This window comes from Ovis aries, chromosome 11, assembly GCF_016772045.2.
Source record: "Ovis aries strain OAR_USU_Benz2616 breed Rambouillet chromosome 11, ARS-UI_Ramb_v3.0, whole genome shotgun sequence".
NCBI classification, from domain to species: Eukaryota; Metazoa; Chordata; class Mammalia; order Artiodactyla; family Bovidae; genus Ovis; species Ovis aries.
In genome coordinates, this window is record NC_056064.1 from 6061854 (window position 1) to 6080688 (window position 18835).

Consider the following 18835-nt stretch of genomic DNA (forward strand, 5'->3'; position numbering starts at 1 on the left):
CGCAAGGAGTCGGACACGACTGAGCGACTTGACTTTGACTTTTCACTTTCATGCATTGGAGAAGGAAATGGCAACCCACTCCAGTATTCTTGCCTGGAGAATCCCAGGGATGGGGGAGCCTGGTGGGCTGTCGTCTATGGGGTCACACAGAGTCGGACACGCCTGAAGCGACTTAGCAGCAGCAGCAGCTTTATGAACAATGCCAAAATATCATTTCCTTCAAAGATAAGGGTTGGTACTGAATATATTAAGTCAGATGAGCTGTGGATATACTGGGTAGCACCTAATGGAAGTTCTTATCTTGAATTCTTACTTATAACCTTACAAATACTACTAACTCTATTACTTATATTCTGCCTATTTCGTACTCTGATAAAATAATGATTAGATGACTTGAAGCAGTTGACAGGACATATAGTTTTATATAAGATCAATAATAGTAATAGTGTAACTTCAAATGTGGGAAGAAGCAACCAGGGGGAGTCGTTTTCTGGACCATGACGCACTAGTAAGACAGGTGGTCCTGAGACTTGGCAGTGGTCGATAGGGCCTAGTCCAGCAATAGCACCCTGAGAGGCCTAAGAATGAAATCTTGGCCTGACCTAGGAACAAGCAATCCTAGCACTCTGACACAAAATAATCATGAAATGCCTCCTAGGCTATGGTCCAATTTGTGACCATGAGAAGGCACTGCCAATTAAAACTTGGCACTTGCAACCTGTCACTACAAGTAAGATATCAGTAGCCACTGCAGTTGGTGACCTTCGGCACAGCCTGAAAGGAGTTCAGGGTGGAGGTCAGCAATAAGGCACTCTTTCTTACTGAGAAATTCTGGCAGAACAGGCCTTCAGATATCCAGATATTTTCAGAGGAAGATTTCATCAGTCCAATTTCTTTCATCTTCTTCTATCTAGACAATCACTGAAGTCTTTAATAGACACATCTGATCCTCATGACGAATAGCAACATTTTTGTGACTGACAGGAACCTTCTGCCAACATGTGTGCTTGATTGCATGTATCCTCCTTCACTAAAATCACAGACATGCTGACCTCCCCTTCCGCAAGCTCTTCAGAGCAGTTCCTCAGAGTGATTTGAATAACTTTCTCCAGGGCTATAGTCCTCATTTTGCCCCTCCCCCCCGAAAAACTTAACTCACAACTCTCATGCTCTGTATTATTATTATTTTTTTTTTACTTTTTAAAAAAATTTTAATATCTTTAATTCTTACATGCGTTCCCAAACATGAACCCCCCTCCCACCTCCCTCCCCATAACATCTCTCTGGGTCATCCCCATGCACCAGCCCCAAGCATGCTGCATCCTGCGTCAGACATAGGCTAGCGATTCAATTCTTACATGATAGTATACATGTTAGAATGTCATTCTCCCAAATCATCCCACCCTCTCCCTCTCCCTCTGAGTCCAAAGGTCCATTATACACATCTGTGTCTTTTTCCCTGTCTTGCATACAGGGTCATCATTGCCATCTTCCTAAATTCCATATATATGTGTTAGTATACTGTATTGGTGTTTTTCTTTCTGGCTTACTTCACTCTGTATAATCGGCTCCAGTTTCATCCATCTCATCAGAACTGATTCAAATGAATTCTTTTTTACGGCTGAGTAATACTCCATTGTGTATATGTACCACAGCTTTCTTATCCATTCATCTGCTGATGGACATCTAGGTTGTTTCCATGTCCTGGCTATTATAAACAGTGCTACGATGAACATTGGGGTACATGTGTCTCTTTCAATTCTGGTTTCCTCGGTGTGTATGCCCAGCAGTGGGATTGCTGGGTCATAAGGGAGTTCTATTTGCAATTTTTAAGGAATCTCCACACTGTTCTCCATAGTGGCTGTACTAGTTTGCATTCCCACCAACAGTGTAGGAGGGTTCCCTTTTCTCCACACCCTCTCCAGCATTTATTGCTTGCAGATTTTTGGATCGCAGCCATTCTGACTGGTGTGAAGTCGTACCTCATTGTGGTTTTGATTTGCATTTCTGTGATAATGAGTGATGTTGAGCATCTTTTCATGTGTTTGTTAGCCATCCGTATGTCTTCTTTGGAGAAATGTCTATTTAGTTCTTTGGCCCATTTTTTGATTGGGTCATTTATTCTTCTGGAATTGAGCTGCAGAAGCTGCTTGTATATTTTTGAGATTAGTTGTTTGTCAGTTGCTTCATTTGCTATTATTTTCTCCCATTCAGAAGGCTGTCTTTTCACCTTGCTTATATTTTCCTTTGTTGTGCAGAAGCTTTTAATTTTAACTAGATCCCATTTGTTTATTTTTGCTTTTATTTCCAGAATTCTTGGAGGTGGATCATAGAGGATCCTGCTGTGATTTATGTCTGAGAGTGTTTTGCCTATGTTCTCCTCTAGGAGTTTTATAGTTTCTGATCTTACATTTAGATCTTTAATCCATTTTGAGTTTATTTTTGTGTGCGGTGTTAGAAAGTGATCTAGTTTCATTCTTTTACAAGTGGTTGACCAGTTTTCCCAGCACCACTTGTTAAAGAGATTGTCTTTACTCCATTGTATATTCTTGCCTCCTTTGTCAAAGATAAGGTGTCCATATGTGTGTGGATTTATCTCTGGGCTTTCTATTTTGTTCCATTGATCTATATTTGTGTCTTTGTGCCAGTACCATACTGTCTTGATGACTGTGGCTTTGTAGTAGAGCCTGAAGTCAGGCAAGTTGATTCCTCCAGTTCCATTCTTCTTTCTCAAGATTGCTTTGGCTATTCGAGGTTTTTTGTATTTCCATACAAATCTTGAAATTATTTGTTCTAGTTCTGTGAAAATGTGGCTGGTAGCTTGATAGGGATTGCATTGAATTTGTAAACTGCTTTGGGTAGTATATTCATTTTCACTATATTGATTCTTCCGATCCATGAACATGGTATATTTCTCCATCTATTAGTGTCCTCTTTGATTTCTTTCATCAGTGTTTTATAGTTTTCTATATATAGGTCTTTAGTTTCTTTGGGTAGATATATTCCCAAGTATTTTATTCTTTTTGTTGCAATGGTGAATGGAATTGTTTCCTTAATTTCTTTTTCTACTTTCTCATTATTAGTGTATAGGAATGCAAGGGATTTCTGTAAAAATATGGAACGCTTCACGAATTTGAGTGTCATCCTTGCGCAGGGGCCATGCTAATCTTCTCTGTATCATTCCAATTTTAGTATATGTGCTGCCGAAGCGAGCACTCTGTATTATTTTTTGTCAACACCTTCAGACTAAAAATGTTAAATAAAATGTTCTCATTTTTGATAAGCAACTGTACCACCATCTCTTGTATCCTACATAATTTAAGGCAGTCATTGCTCTAAGGTCTCTTGAAGGTTGGGCCAAAAACAAATCCAAAGTTTTCTGCATCCCTAAGATTCCCCTTTCAATGGAGGATCATTTTGAAAAATAGACATAAAGGAGTATGACAATGTAAGTCATGGTGTGTAGCATTGCGCTCTATCACTAAAAGAAAAGCAAGATTCACCATAAAGCTTTGTGTCCACTTGTCAAATAAAGCTAGTTTTAGTTTAGCTTAATTAAATAAGCATATTTTTAGATTTTTCAGCATTAAATACTTTTATTCTACCTTTGTCTGCTGAAATTCATATAAGTTTGTATTATCTCTATCGCAGAATCTGTAGCAAGAAAGATAGCAAGCTGGACTTCCCTGGTGGTCCAGTGTTTCAGAATCCTCCTGACAACGCAGGGGCCATGGGTTTTATCCCTGTTCCAGGAAGATTCACCATGCCTCTGTGCAACTGGGCATGTGCACCACAGCTGCTGAAGCCTGTGTGCTCTAGAGTTCATGCCCTGCAACAAAGGTCCGACTCACTGAGACACTTTGTAGCCCACCAGGCTCCTCTATCCATGGCATTTTACTGGCAAGAATCCTGGAGTGGGTTGCCATTTCTTCCTCCAGGGGATCTTCCAGACCCAGGGACTGAACTCGTATCTTCTGTGTCTGCTGTGTTGCAGGCGGGTTCTTTATCCACCCAGCCATCAGGGAAACCCATAGCAAGATAAGCCACAGCAATAAGAAGCTCATGTGAACTGCAAATGAAGTGTAAACCCACTCACCACAACTAGAGAAGGCCTGTGCAGCAAGTATTTCCACAATCTTTTTGGGACTTCCCAGTCTACATAATTGTGTGAGTCAAATCCCTGTGATAAAGTTGAATTTGGATAAACATTAGTCAAAACACAGAGAATTTCCTTTACAATTTGAGAAAGTAAAAGAACTAGATTCAGTCAAAGCACAGAAGTAAGTAATAATAGTGAAGGTTTACTTACCACTTTCAAAATGCCAAGCACACTCTGAACATTTCACTCATTAGAATGTTTCATCCTAACACAGCTGTAGGTATAAAGACTGTAATAGAGCAGGGAACTTTATTTTGTGCCCAGCTATACACTCCATATATAGAACACACACAATTTTCAACTCTCTGATGAATAAATGAATGAATCAAAAGTGGAACAACACCCTAAAAGCCCTAGGATCTCCATCTGACCTTATGGCAGAAAGATGGATATAAAAATTAAAACTTTATCTCATGTTCCACTTATTTCTTAATAAAAGAGTGAGCTCTTAGAACAATGAACTTTTAGAACTTTAAACAAATAGATTGTTTTTTGCATTTTAGTTATTTTTTGCTTAGTTTTATCGATTAAAAATTAAAAAATGATTCTGCATTCTGTTTGAATACCTTTGGAGGATGTATAATGACTGTTTAGAACTTGACACATTCGAAGTTATCATTGGTGTGAATGGGGGAAGAGAGAGGCAAAACACTTCAAGAAAATAGTTTTTCATTTTCAGGTCAGGATGCTGTAAGTTAAGGAAATCTGATTCTCTCAGGGACAGGTGTGGAGCTTGGTGGGGGAGGGGAGCTGTTATTAAACCCATTTTCTCCTACCTATTTTACTTAATTCCTCTCTAGTGGTTCATAAACTGAGAAGAAGCCAGTGAAAACCAAGCAGGCCAAAAATGGTACTTAGAGCTCAGTGAAGGATACACAGCAACTTTTCTTCTATGAAAGCTTAGGAGGGACCAGATCTGTTTCTAAGTGGTCATGGTTTCTGCTTACCAATGAACTTGGAGTTTCATTTTCCTAGGGACCGTGAATAAACTCTTTCTTAGGAGCCTAATTTCAGGCTGGTGTTGAATAATTGCTGGATTGCTGAAAGCATCCAAATAGGAGCTCCTGTTTGCTTCCAGCTACTTCAGGCTCTTGTAAATAGCATTTGCTTTCCATCACAAGCTAGGAAATGTGCCTGTGCAGCCAAGGTGCTGGGTCCTTGGAGAGGGTGTGCAAGGAGACTGTTTTCTCACGTCTCATTTGGTTTATAACATGCTGGCAGGGTTGAATAATCACTAAAGCTCCATGTCTTCCCATCCAATTATATTCCACTAATTTATGAAACATCCAGCAATCTGCTGGAGGACTAGGAGATCAACCAGATGTTTCCTGATGCAAAGTCAGAGCACTCGCATCTCATGAGAGGGGAGGACTGATGGGCACACACACCTCCTGACATCACTGGGTGAGGCCTGCAGATTTTCTAAGTAGAGAAGCTTGGCCAGGGAAGAGTTCAGCTGGCAGATCTGAGCTGGAATTAACTCATCCAGATAACTAGGAAGAAGGACTCAGCAATTTAAGCCTGTTTATTCTCCAGGAGGAGTTAGACCCTGCATTCCCTGAATATCCCAGGGCTCTAGGAGAATCTCCACCACAGCTCCCTGGGTACAGTCAGGATCACGTTCACCATATTCCACCCCCAACACTTCTTGTCTGAGCAGGACCTAGCGACTTGCTTATAAAGAGCAGACCATGCTAGAATTGGTGTAAAGAAGAGCAACAGTGATGGAATGTCATCCAGAGATTAGACTATGAAAAACTGTGATGTCCTTCTTGCTCATTTTCTCTCTCTGGAGCTTCTTGCTTCCTCTGATGAAGCAAGTTGCCATTTGGGAGCTGCTGTCTGGAGAGGCTGAGTGTGGTCTTTTGACTGGCAGCCAGTCAGAAGCTGAGACCCTCTGCCCAACAGGCTGGGGGGAACTGAGTCTTTCCAGTAGTCTTCTGAGTGAGACTGAAGAGAATCCATCTCTGTGCTGTCTGGCTTTGCAAGGACTGCAGTCCCAGAGGACCCCTGCCTGCAGCCTTGAGAGACGCTGAGCCAGACACCAGGACCAGCTCAACCACACCCAGGCTCCAGACACACTGAAACTCTGAGATAAGAAATGTTGTTTATAGTCAATAAATTCTGGCTACTTAATGATAGGCAACTCACTACAGTCAGGTCTCTGCTCAAGTGTCTCCCTGTTTATAGTAGTCTCTTGCCTCCTGAACCAAGAAGGCCAGCAAAACGGATCCCCCATTATCCTCTATATCCTTGCTCATCTTCATTTTTCCTTATGGAAAATTATTGCTGCTTACTTTTATATTACATATTTATTGATTAGCTGGCTTCCCTGCTAGAATGAAAATCCAATGAACACCATTTCTGTCATTTTCTTGGTAAATAAGATGAATATATATCTGCCCCAATGCTGCTTAGATATGTTCATCAAATACTTATTACAGGGCTGGTATATACCAGGTCCAGTGATTACAGATTCCCTGGTATCTAGGTCAGTAAATTTCTAAATAGATGTAGATAGACTGGTAGATATCGCCATTGGCCTTAGTTTTGCTCTCAGAAATAATAAAGAACATATCAATTCTGTTCCACAAACCCAGTTCTAATTGTTCTGTTAACTCTACTTTTGTGGGTATAATATCTGGTTATTAAATGTATTTTGTATGCTGTAGAGTTTTTTGGAGTTTAAGCATGGGAATTTTACTTTAGTATATTTTAAATTTTAATTGAAGTTTGGTTGATTTTTAATGTGTTAGTTTCAAGTGTGCAACAAAGTGAATCAGTTATACATACACTCTTTTTTAGATTCTTTTCCCATGGAGGCCACTACAAGAATATAAGTAGCATTCTCTGTGCTATATGGTAGGTCCTTGTTAGTTACATAATTTATATATAGGAGGGTGTATGTGTCAGTCTCAGTCTTCGAATTTATCCATCCCCCATAGATGTAGAAAATAAATTTATTTCACGTTGTAGACTTTTAATGGATGCTTGATGTTTCCTCATTTGGTGTTCACCTTGCCATTGAGACTCCATTTCAACTCTCTGCTTCCTTAGAGGAGGTGTGGGAGCTACTGCTGAGGCTCACTTTCTCCTGGCTTCCACTGGGAAGGAGGGGGGCAGGCTCATATGCCATTAACCAGACCCCCAGGAACCATCTCCTGCATCACCAGACTGATGAACCTGTGTGTCTGCCTGAAGCTCCCACAGTCACTCTTCTTATCTCAAGACAGAGTCCTCTACCCCTGTTGTATGTGTGTGCACTGTCAGTGGTGGTTATTTTGACCTGGCTATTTTCCTACTCTCATAAGATACACCAAGATAGACAACCTCTGAACATGGATCATCTATGTTGCTCCATTTTTACAACTGAGTTCTTTAAAGAGTCCTGACCTCGAGCTTTCTCTGCAAGCTTCCATCCATTTGCTGTCTGTTTCTGGACCACAAAGGATAACAATTCTTATGTTGAAATACTTCTGTATATAGTGATGTCTGTATAAAATATGACTATATTTATATTTTACATACACATATGTATATGTATACGTAGTCAACTTAGCTCCCATCTTGAAACTATTATCTCTACCTCCTTTCCATTGGCCCTTCAAGTATTTGAAGATCTTTAGCACATCAGCCCATATTCTCATTTCCTATGTCTAAAATGATCATTTCTCTAATGACTTTAATCTCCAATAATGTTGTTATGTTTTATTACCAAAACTCCCTCCTCTATTCCAGTAGATATGTTAGAGTTCATTCAATAGCACTATACGGCTGCCAGTGTGAGAGGAATACAGTACAGTGGGACTATTCTTCCTTGTACTCTATTTTTCTGTTAGTGCTGTCTGATTTATCTTTTTTAACCATATATTTATACAACCAGCTCATAATAATCAACTTAGTAATGGAGTGTGCTACTCCTTGTCCATATTTTAAATATTAAACTCTGCCAAGCAATGGCACACTCCTCTATTTCAGAATTAAAGACTTCACACTAGTCTCTACTGAGTTTTACCATGTTAGTTTTAACCTCTCACACCCTTTTGAAGAATGTCAGTCTGTGCAGAAAGACCAGTTCAGTTCAGTTCAGTTGCTCATTCGTGTCTGACTCTTTGTGACCCCATGGACTGCAACATGCTAGGCCTTCCTGTCCATCAGCAACTCCCAGAGTTTACTCAAACTCATGTCCATTGAGTTGGTGTTGCCATCCAACCATCTCATCTTCTTTCATCCCATTCTCTCACCTTCAATCTTTCCCAGCATCAGGGTCTTTTCAAATGAATCAACTCTTCGCATCAGGTGTTAATTCCTGTTTTAACTTAACTGTCAATCTTCTGATATATTTATCCCTGGTGAACTGCTATTTCTTCAATCTATATGACATTTTTTCCTCTCATTAACTTATCAGAAGGCATACTATATTAGCTTTTTTAGCTGTAAAGCCCACTTTTTACTCACTGGGATTATGTCACCCATTTATTCAATAAAGATGTATCAAGGGTCAACTCTGTGCCAAGAGCCAAGCTGGACATTGAATACACAGAGATCAACAAACAAACGTAATTCTTGACCTCATGGAACTTAAGCTTATTATTCACATTTTTAGAACAGTTTATTAGACAATACTATAATTTCTAAGTTTTTATATTCAGAATTTTATTTTTTTTTTAAGTACTCATCTTGATAATGCAAAAACAGTGCAATGCTAACTGTAGAATTTCTGTGGTGGATAGTTGGGTTGTTCACTGTATATTTCTTTCTTTTTGTTTAGTCCCTCAGTCATGTCTGACTCTGTAACTCCTTGAACTGCCACCTGCCAGGCTCCTCTGTCCATGGGATTTCCCAGATAAGAATCCCAGCGTGGCTCCTTATTCAGAGGTGCTTCCTGACCCCGTGGGCCAAATCTATGTCTCTTGCACTGGCAGAAGGATTCTTTATTGCTGAGCCACCAAGGAAGCCCCATATTTCTTTCTACTTTTATATATATATTTGAAATTTTTCATAATAAAGTTTTGGGGTAAATTTTACTTGTCTTTCACAAGCCATGGAATTGTGCATATCTCTTTTTTAAACTCCTTAGATAGCTTTACTTGCTTTTTATGAACTTCAGGATGCTACAGCCTCTGTCCCCCAGAATTCCTGGTAAAATTATTACATAACATAAAGAACACTCAAAGTAAAGATGGACTATGACTCAAAGTAGGAGCCTAGCATGAACTGGCTCTGTGCCCCTTGACAAATCACTGAATGTCTCTGAGCCTCGATTTTCTGCATCCCTAAAATGGGATAATATTAACACTCTAAGCTGTTTAAAAAATAAATAAAATTATGTACATAATCACTTACCATATTTAAAATGCATCTACCACACTTCTGCTACTTTCTGAACTTATACACCAGGCACATAAACATCATTTCCTTCTTTACAAAAAATCTGAATTAAGCAGTTAATATCCCTTCAAGCTTTCTTCTTCCTTTACCCTTTGAAAAATAAAATTCTTAGTAACTCATACCTTTCATGTGTTGTTAGATGATTTGGTTCATAAATTTGGTGTCAGAAGAGGTAAATTTTTCTATCACCTTTAGTTCAGTTCAGTCACTCAGTCATGGCTGACTCTTTGCGACCCCATGGACTGCAGCATGCCAGGCCTCCCTGTCCATCACCAACTCCCAGAATTTACGCAAACTCATGTACATTGAGTCAGTGATGCCATCCAACCATCTCATCCTCTGTCAACCCCTTCTCCTGCCTCCAATCTTATACTTACCTACTACACTTTAAACTGCTGCATTTCATTTCTTTAGGTATGCTCTGTAATTTGTTTAATCACTTTCGTGTTGTGGGCTTTCAGGTGGTTTTCTCTGCTTTAAATATTTCTGCAATAATTCTCTTGTGTGTATACCCAGACAAGAGGAGAAGTACACATGAGACAGTGAAGGACAGGGAAGCATGGCATACTGTAAGTCATGGGGTTGCAGAGTTGGACATGACCTAGCAATTGAATAACAACAATATATATGTATGTGTGTGTGTGAATATATATATATATATATATATATATATATATGAGTCCTCATTAAAGATTTTTCTATCAATTCCTAAAAGTAGGATTTCTTCTGTCACAGGTTATATGCCTTTTAAACTGTGAACAAAACTGACAAAAATGCAGAAAATGTGAAAAGTTTTAATGGAAGGGCAAAAAACATTCCCAGTTGAGGAAAGCCACATAAATAAGGGTACCAAGAAGCATAATTTGTATTCTTTTATTTCTTCAAAGAAGTCAGCATCTTGACCCTTTGTGTGAACTTGAATGACAAATTCCAGCTCCTGCCAAGTGACCTCAAACTTTTTGTCAGTCTCTCTTTATCTTCCTCCTGTCCGTTCTGTGATTAAGTCCCCAGAGGATTAACAACCTTCTAGGAATCTCACCCCTAGAGCCTTGAAAACCAGTGTTTGCTGCCCTTTGGTTTTTAATCTCAATAACTTCTCACCATACACATACTCTTCACTGTGCTACGCACACTTTCCAGATGAAAACCAAGGTGTGATTCAACTGTAGTCAAAGAAAAGGAATTCTGCACAATCTTACACACAGACATACACTAACAATCCACTTCCCATCAGCAACTGAAACTTAAATTGAGTGATCATGACATGAGATCTTTAAAGAGCTATCCTTTGCCTTCAGTTTTATTAAAGACACAGATGTGTAGTCACACTTAATGGTGTTTACTTGGAAGCATGTGATGTTTACCCTTGCAAATGTATTATGCATCCCTCAAGATAGAGTGAACAAAGTGAAGCTGCTCAGTCGTGTCCGACTCTTTGCCACCCTGTGGACTGTAGCCCACCAGGCTCCTCAATCCATGGGGTTCTCCAGGCAAGAATACTGGAGTGGGTTGCCATTTCCTTCTGCAGGAGATCTTCCTGACCCAGGGATCGAACCCAGGTCTCCCACATTGCAGGCAAACGCTTTAATCTCTGAGCCGTCAGGGTGAACAAAAGGGCATTGTAACTTCATGCAGTCCGACTGCTTGCTTAAATTTAGGTTTGGGCTCAAATGAGAAAAATCTCTGATTATCAGTCATCTTGGACTTATTCACAGATGTTGGGCTCTATTCACAAATGATTTATGTCTTTGCATAAAAGAGAGTGGGGACTTTGTATGTGTTGCTCAAAGAACCATCAATTGCCTCTCCTGAGGAATTTGTATAAGATCAATATTTATCAATGCGAGCCAAGAATTGTGCCATACTGCTCGAGAGCCAAATGCTTCATTTTCTGTCTCTCCACCCCTGGGAGGAGCACAGCAGACTGAAATGTCAGCACAAAGGCCACTTAAAGTTCTCACTCAGTTTCTCCTGCTTTAGATACAATGCGAGGTTTTGGCTGAACTGCAGATTTCTGTCATGGATGCTGCTCATGACTAACACATAGTATATATATAGATATAGATATAGATAGATATTTATCATATATATATAATGTATTTGTAAAATAAATGAGCAAAGAGAAATAAGCAAACATTGTTGTCACAAACTCTTCACAAAGAAAAAAAGAGGATAGCCTTGAATGTATTATTTTAAGATATATTAACTGGACACCCAGACATTTTTGCCTTGAATGAGGATACAGTTGTTACTTGGAATGATCTTCTAGTCATGTATGTAAATAATTAAGAACATAATAATGAAAAGCCCCATATTCTATATTAAAGGTTAAAAAGAATTTCTTGGAGATTCAGAGCAAGAATCAACATTCTGTTTAGAGAAATTTAGGAAAGATTAAGAATCTATAGGAGTTCAACAGGCTTGTGATGAATGAGGAAGGGAATTTTGGTAAAAGTAAGGACATAAACAAAAGAAACATAAAAGAAACGTAAAAGACTTTCAGATTGTAGAAATAGAATGTGTTGCCATGAACAATTAGAGGACTTGTGTCGGTAAGAACAAGTTAGTCTGAACTTTTCCATTAGAATTGGATTGTATAAAGCCTTATATACTCCATTAGTGAGCTGTCACCTTCTTTTGTAAGCAAGAGATCCTCATATACTTTTAAACATGGAAGTGACATGATCAGATTTCCTGTAGTGATGCATCTTTCGTGCAAGGGGTCAAGCACATTCTTGTGAGTATGGTGTAGTCAAAGCATGGACTCTTAAGCAGGGCATGTACAAAGAGCAAGAGAACAGCCATCTTGAGTGACCTGGGCATACACACTACCACTACATACCCTGCAGGACTTTTATAATCAATGTCCACCTCTCTTTCTTGATATCTCTGGAGTCAGCTGTGTTGAGGTGCACTATAAGAAAACACCAAAAATGCAATAGAGACTCCTGGAGCTAAGACAATCAAGAATAAGCCAGGTATTGACTTATGTCAATATTTCATGAAAGTCTGGAGGAGAACAACAACAGCATCTTGCTGTAGACTCAGCAATCAGAGTCATGTCACAGTGAGGCCACCACTGTCACCCAACCTGCAAAGAGGTTTCCCTCCACCCAGACAGGGAGTGAAATGTAAGATGCTTAACAGGTACAATACAGGGGGAGACCATGGGCTTTAAGCAAATACAAGTAGTAACAGCATTCTGAGGAAACACCACCCTTGCCTCTGGTTTCTCTCTTGGCCTGCAGAACCATACTGCCGTCTACACTGAGTCCCCACAGCCAGGGCCAGATGCTGGGACAATCTATACTATCTACACACCATCTGGTGGAGGAGGACAGAGAGGAGAGGACAGATGGGATTCCACTTGTTTATCAAGTCTAGTACTCTCTCTATGAAATGCTGCTTTGAGAAGGGCTTCAGAACTTCATCCGGACTCAGCAGGAAAGTCTAGTAATAAGGAAACTAACTTGTCATTAGTGTAAGTAGGGAAAAGAAGGCATAAGCTGAGCATTTGCCATTCTTGAGCTATCAAGATTTTGGCAAAGTCTACATGAGAAATCATAAAACATAAATAACAGCAATCTTAGTTTGTAAGTGAGAGGTGAAGGGAGCATATTTAAAGATTTTATATTATACACACTAAATACATAAAATTACTATTAAAGATTTTATGTAATCTATATATACTGAATGCATTTAGAGGACTTCATGAATCATATGAGTTTTAAGATATGAACCTGGGGAAAGCAATGGTCATTAATTAACACATTTTTAACTGGAATCTTTTTATTTTTCAGAAACTAACACCTGTGGCATTAATAAGTCTTTTGTCAATAGTGTGTTAAGAAAGATTATACAATCAGTTGAGACTGGTAAGGAGGTGAAATGGAAGATGATATCAGTATTGGGCGTAAGTTCTAGAAGCAAAGAGGGTATCCAGAGAGGGTTGCCATTTCCTTCTCCAGAGGATCTTCCTGACCCAGAGATCAAACTCAAGTTTCCTGTGTCTCCTGCATTGCAGTTGGATTCTTTACCAGCTGAATCATCAGCAGTAAATAAAACAGACAAAATTCCTTGCCCTCCTGGAGTTCACTTTGCAATGGGTAAAGAAAACAGAAAAACATCATCATTTGGGAGATATAATATTAAATTATTTGTTCCTAAAAGTCAGTTGCTGAGTTGGTCTCCTATATGCAGCTTAATTCCCTGTCAGACTTTTAAGCCTAGTACTACAAATATTTAGTCTATTTTGCTGAAAAATTTTAACATCGACCTCCACTGTTATCTTGGATAGAATACATTGTCTTTACCATTAAAATAATATCTTGTGCTCAAAGTTGCATCTTCTGAGAAGGAAAAACAAATAGATGCATCTTTTAAAATGTTTTCCCCCAAATAACTGAAAAATAGAGCTTGGGAAATGCTTACATTAATATGGAGGTAAAATTTCCTTCATGATCATTTCTTTCCGTCTCTTTATCTTCTCATCATCAGATTTTTTTTATGCTCGAGAAAGTAAAATTTGAAAATTAAGATACAAAATAGAATCTCATGAAAGAAATAACCAGGAGCCTTGTATTTTTACTTCAAGGCAAAAAGCTATTTCCCAGTCTCGTCTTTCTTCTACTTCTGCATGTCAATGTCATATACAAATTCTTTATGGTAGGAAGAGTCATTTTTAGTGGATTCTAGTCCCTGCAGTTATGGACAGAGCACCTTATAGTACTCACTGTGGACAGGTTAACAGGTATTATAGCTTTTTCAGTGCTACCTTAGCCCCAGCCTTGCTTTCACTGCTTCTGAGTTCCCACCTGGTCACAGCTGCTTCTGCTGATGCTCCCCAGGTACAGGGTCAGCTTCTTACCTTTTCCTGATGAAGATGAATAATGTATCACCACTCCCATTCCAGGTTGGTATTATATTACCCTTGACCCCAAATTCATGACCCTAGATGACTGAGGAACTCCTACGCTGCTTGCCGCTAATTTGTTTTGAGGTGTACTAGCAAGATTGGTTACTCGGAGGACTTGTGTACATCTGTGTTGCAGTTCACTTCTACCTTTTTCCCCTACGTGCACCCAGGCTGCAATCCAGAACTGCAATTCTGATGCCCTCTCCTTTTCCAAATGAGATTACACCTCTAGTTTACTAGTCAAGATTCTCGCTCTAGTTATCTAATTACTACTCTGGATATTCTTGCTGTGAACAAGACCTTGGATATTGTGTCCACCTGGCTTGTTAGATTGGTCAATTTCCACCAGTCTAACTCTTGTTCCACTCTCCAGATGCAATTCACTGTGAAAGCCATTTTGAAATTAAAGATGGAGACAGATACAGCCCTAGCAAAACTGGGCATGACCTGACTTCTAATGCCTCTGGAGTTGTCCCTTGTCTCACATCGGTGTTCATTTCAAGCTAATAACTGCTCCATCCCCAGCTGATAATACTGAAGATATCAGTAAAAAGTTCCAAATCTCAAGTGGGGATAATCTATAATAGGACTTACCTCATGATAGTGACAGATGCTTTTGGTGTCAACATTTATTAGCTGTTAAATATTCTGTAGATCACTTTGTCCCTGATCATAGAAATAGACAGATCTGGATTTTATATTTATCCCAGCTTCCTGAAGAAGGTCAAGGCATTGAAAACAGGAGTGGCTTCTCTGGGGCTAATTCAAGACCCCATTAGTCTTCCTCTGGGAACTTCCTGGGAACCACAACTCTAGATTCTTTGGTGCATCCATAATATGGGATAGATTTCATATAATCACCAGTCCTTTTAATGTTTCCAGTTTTTTTCTTTCATCCCTGTTCTAATGGTTCCTTGAAAAAAAAACAAAAAACTTTGGTGCACAAATTTGTGAATGGGAAGAAGGAATCTGGGAGAAAAGTGAAAGTGAAGTTCAGAAGCTTGTTTAGAGAACCAGATGTCTCTTAACTTAGCAAAGTGGGCTACATTGCCAGCAAGTGCATAGATAAAGTCCGTCTTCTACCCTATCTCTTCTTTGGTTCCTGCCAATCATGCTTGGCCACACTGCTGCCCTGATCCTTAACACATACTAAGGCTGTGTGTGGCCTCCCTTGCAGGCAGAAAAATTGTGGCTATGGAAGAATGGCCTCTGCCAGGAGTTTTTCTGAGGAGCAATTCCAGGAGGCTTGTGCGGAACTTCAGAATCCCAGGCTATCAGGCTGGAATTGGCAGGTGGAATCCAGGGGCTTTACCTTCTACCAGAAGCTAAACAGGGTAGGCGTTGGCCTGCTGCAGGCCGCTAGGGTGGCAGCACACAGGGGATACTGGAAAGCTGCAGCCTGTCTGGGCCCTAGACACCTTCTGGAGCCAGGAGGGACAAGCACTTGGGTGGTGCCTCCAGCTGGCTTTGCCACTTTTGGGTCGTAGTGGGTGGAGAGGACAATTGAATTTATTCTCATATCTGAGGCCTGCCTGACAAGGGCAAGTGGTTTGTAAGAGAGGTTAATGGTAAACTTAACATGTGTGGGTGCCTGATTCTCAGCCCCATGCACTTGCCTGCAAAAGATATGGAACCACTCTGTTTGGCTGATGCCTGTGGTGTTTGCATGGCATAGCATATCTTAGGTTTAAATACAGGTAGAGAAGAGACTTGGAGAAGGAAATGGCAGCCCACTCCAGTGTTCTTGCTTGGAGAATCCCAGGGATGGGGGAGCCTGGTGGTCTTCCGTCTATGGGGTTGCACAGAGTTGGACATGACTGAAGCAACTTAGCAGCAGCAGCAGAGAAGAGACTGAACTTTTCAGAGAATGGATGTGCAGGGCGATGTGCATGAAGAAATCCAATGACTTTCTAACTAGCTTTTTGGCCTTCCCCCACTCTATCCCTTCCATCCTACATTGTAGAGCTCAGTCAAGCACCTAAGAGAGAGGCTGTGATCAATCGATCCCCTGCCTGTGGCACTGTTGATTATAGAATTATTGATACTAATAGTGACTATAATAGCTAATGTATTGTATGCTTTCTTAGGTTCCAGGCATTGTTCAAATGCTTTGCAGACACTGACTTATTCAATCCTCAAATCAATCCCAACATAAAGTACTAGGATTGTCACCTTTCTGCTTATATGGAAATGAATATGTGAAACAGTTAAATTGATTTCTCAAGAGTGACTTGGCTGTCTAACTCCAGACTTGTGCCATAAAGGTGCTCTTTCATTGACTCTGAAACAGGGCAACTGCTGTCAGGTGGGCTATGCATGTGGAACTAGGTGCTATATCTCCCATGACTAACCCATCTCCCTCTGCCCTCTAGTCAACACTGACCATTCCCCCCACCTCCCCCAGAAGGCTTTTTGCTCCTTTATTTTTGTGGCTTTCATCCCCTGAACTGAGACAGAGTGTCTGGCTTTGTACTGTGTATTATTTCCATTGTGTATTGATATGTAGAAAGGCCCACCTCTCTCTTGGGGGGAGGATGGGTATTCAGAATGGTTCCTATCCCTATCAACTATAATATAAGTCTTATTTCCACCTGTCCTGGGCATGAGAGCAGTCATGGTACATTGATGCAAGCTGCAAGTCTTTCCAGAGAACTTCCAGATGTCGGAGGCCATATGGTCCTATAAGTGTGCCCTTGAGCTTTAGCAGCTAGGTTGGAGGGCCACTGTACCATGCCACCTTGATTTCCGTTTGTGTTAAATATCAACAGGCCCTGTTGTATCAGGTGCAAGCCCTTTCCTACAACCTTAGTCCACATCTAGTATTATATGCTACCTGACCCATTTGCTAGAGCCTCATTTTCTTTCCAAGTAAAGTCTATCCTTCACTTTCCTCCTGGAAGAGAATTCCCTCTAATCTCCAGTTAGTAAGTCTTGCCTTCCAAATACCACTCCAAACCAAAAGTGAATTCAGCTTATCCCATACTCTCTCTAGGCCTGCACTTATCTCCTCTAAAGGCCTTTGCCCTTTTCTGTCTTCTAGATCTGTGTGGTTTCACCTACCATGTATGTTGTTAACATTATGTCATTTTTCCACAGCCATGCACTTCCCTGCTTGCAGCCATTTTACCTATGCATATAGGTATGTCTTTTGGTCTCCAGGTCCTTGATTGGAGATCAAACAGAAGAGCCTTGCCCCTCTGGCAATCTCTACCTCAATTAACATACCAGACTATTATCTATAAAATTCCAAATCAGGTTTTTGCAATCTTTGCCTTCTTTATAAATTCCTCCAATAGCGTACTCAGAGTAGACTTGTTTAAAGTTTACTAATATTGGGGGACAAGCAGAGGGTCTCAATGATCCACCCAACTTTAAAAAAAATTATTTATTTTTTATTGACAGATAATTGCTTTGCAGAATTTTGTTGTTTTTTGTCAAACATGAATCAAACCTCAACATGAATCAGCCATAGGTATACATATATATTCCCTCCCTTATGAAACTCTCTCCCATCTCCCTCACTGTCCCATCCCTCTGGGTTGATACAGAGCCCCTGTTTGTTTCCTGAGCCTTACAGCAAATTCCCATTGGCTATCTACTTTGTATATGACAATGAAAGTTTCCATGTTACTCTTTGCATACATCTCGCCCCCTCCTCCCCTCTCCCCAGGTCTGTAAGTCTATTCTCTATATCTGTTTCTCCACTGTTACCCTGTAAATAAATTATTTGGTACTGTTATTCTAGATTCCGTAAATATGCATTAGAATATGGTATTTATCTATCTCTTTCTGACTCACTTCACTCTGTATAAGAGGTTCTAGGCTCATCCATCTCATTAGAACTGATTCAAATGTGTTCCTTTTCATGGCTGAGTAGGATTCCGCTGTGTATATGTACCACACCTCCTTTGTCTATTCATCTGTTGATGGGCATCTAGATTGCTACCATGTTCTAGCTACTGTAAATAGTGCTGCAATGAACAATGGGATACATGTGTCTCTTTCAATTTTGGTTTCCTCGGGGTGTATGCCTAGGGGTGGGATTGCTGAGTCATGTGGTACTTTGATTCCTAGTTTCTTAAGGAATCTCCATCCTGTCTGCAATAGTGGCTGTATCAATGTACATTCCTACCAACAGTGCAAAAGCATTCCCTTTTCCCCACAACCTCTGCAGCGTTTGTTGTTTGTACTTTTTAATGATGGCCATTCTGACCGGTGTGAGGTGATATCTCATTGTAGTTTTTATTTGCATTTCTTTAATAATGAGTGATGCTGAGCACCTTTTCATGTGTTTGTTATCCATCTGTATGTCTTTGGAGAAATGTCTATTTAGGTCTTTTCCCCACTTTTTGATTGGGTTGTTTGTTTTT

At 40.1% G+C, this 18835-nt stretch overlaps 1 protein-coding gene and 1 non-coding gene across 2 annotated transcripts in view; one reads left to right on the forward strand and one right to left on the reverse strand.

The window, feature by feature from the left end:
• Positions 1–3109: 3109 nt before the first annotated feature.
• On the reverse strand, positions 3110–3216 carry LOC114112509 (U6 spliceosomal RNA). Its single transcript, XR_003587879.1, has one exon. It is a non-coding gene; the product is annotated as a U6 spliceosomal RNA (small nuclear RNA).
• Positions 3217–15586: 12370 nt separating this feature from the next.
• The window catches only part of LOC101122120 (phosphatidylcholine transfer protein-like), a 40716-nt gene continuing 37467 nt past the window's right edge, over positions 15587–18835 (forward strand). The window contains exon 1 of the mRNA XM_042255243.2: positions 15587–15799. Coding sequence (XP_042111177.1) covers positions 15668–15799 — 132 coding nt within the window. The 5' untranslated portion in view covers positions 15587–15667. The remainder of the gene's footprint in view (positions 15800–18835) is intronic.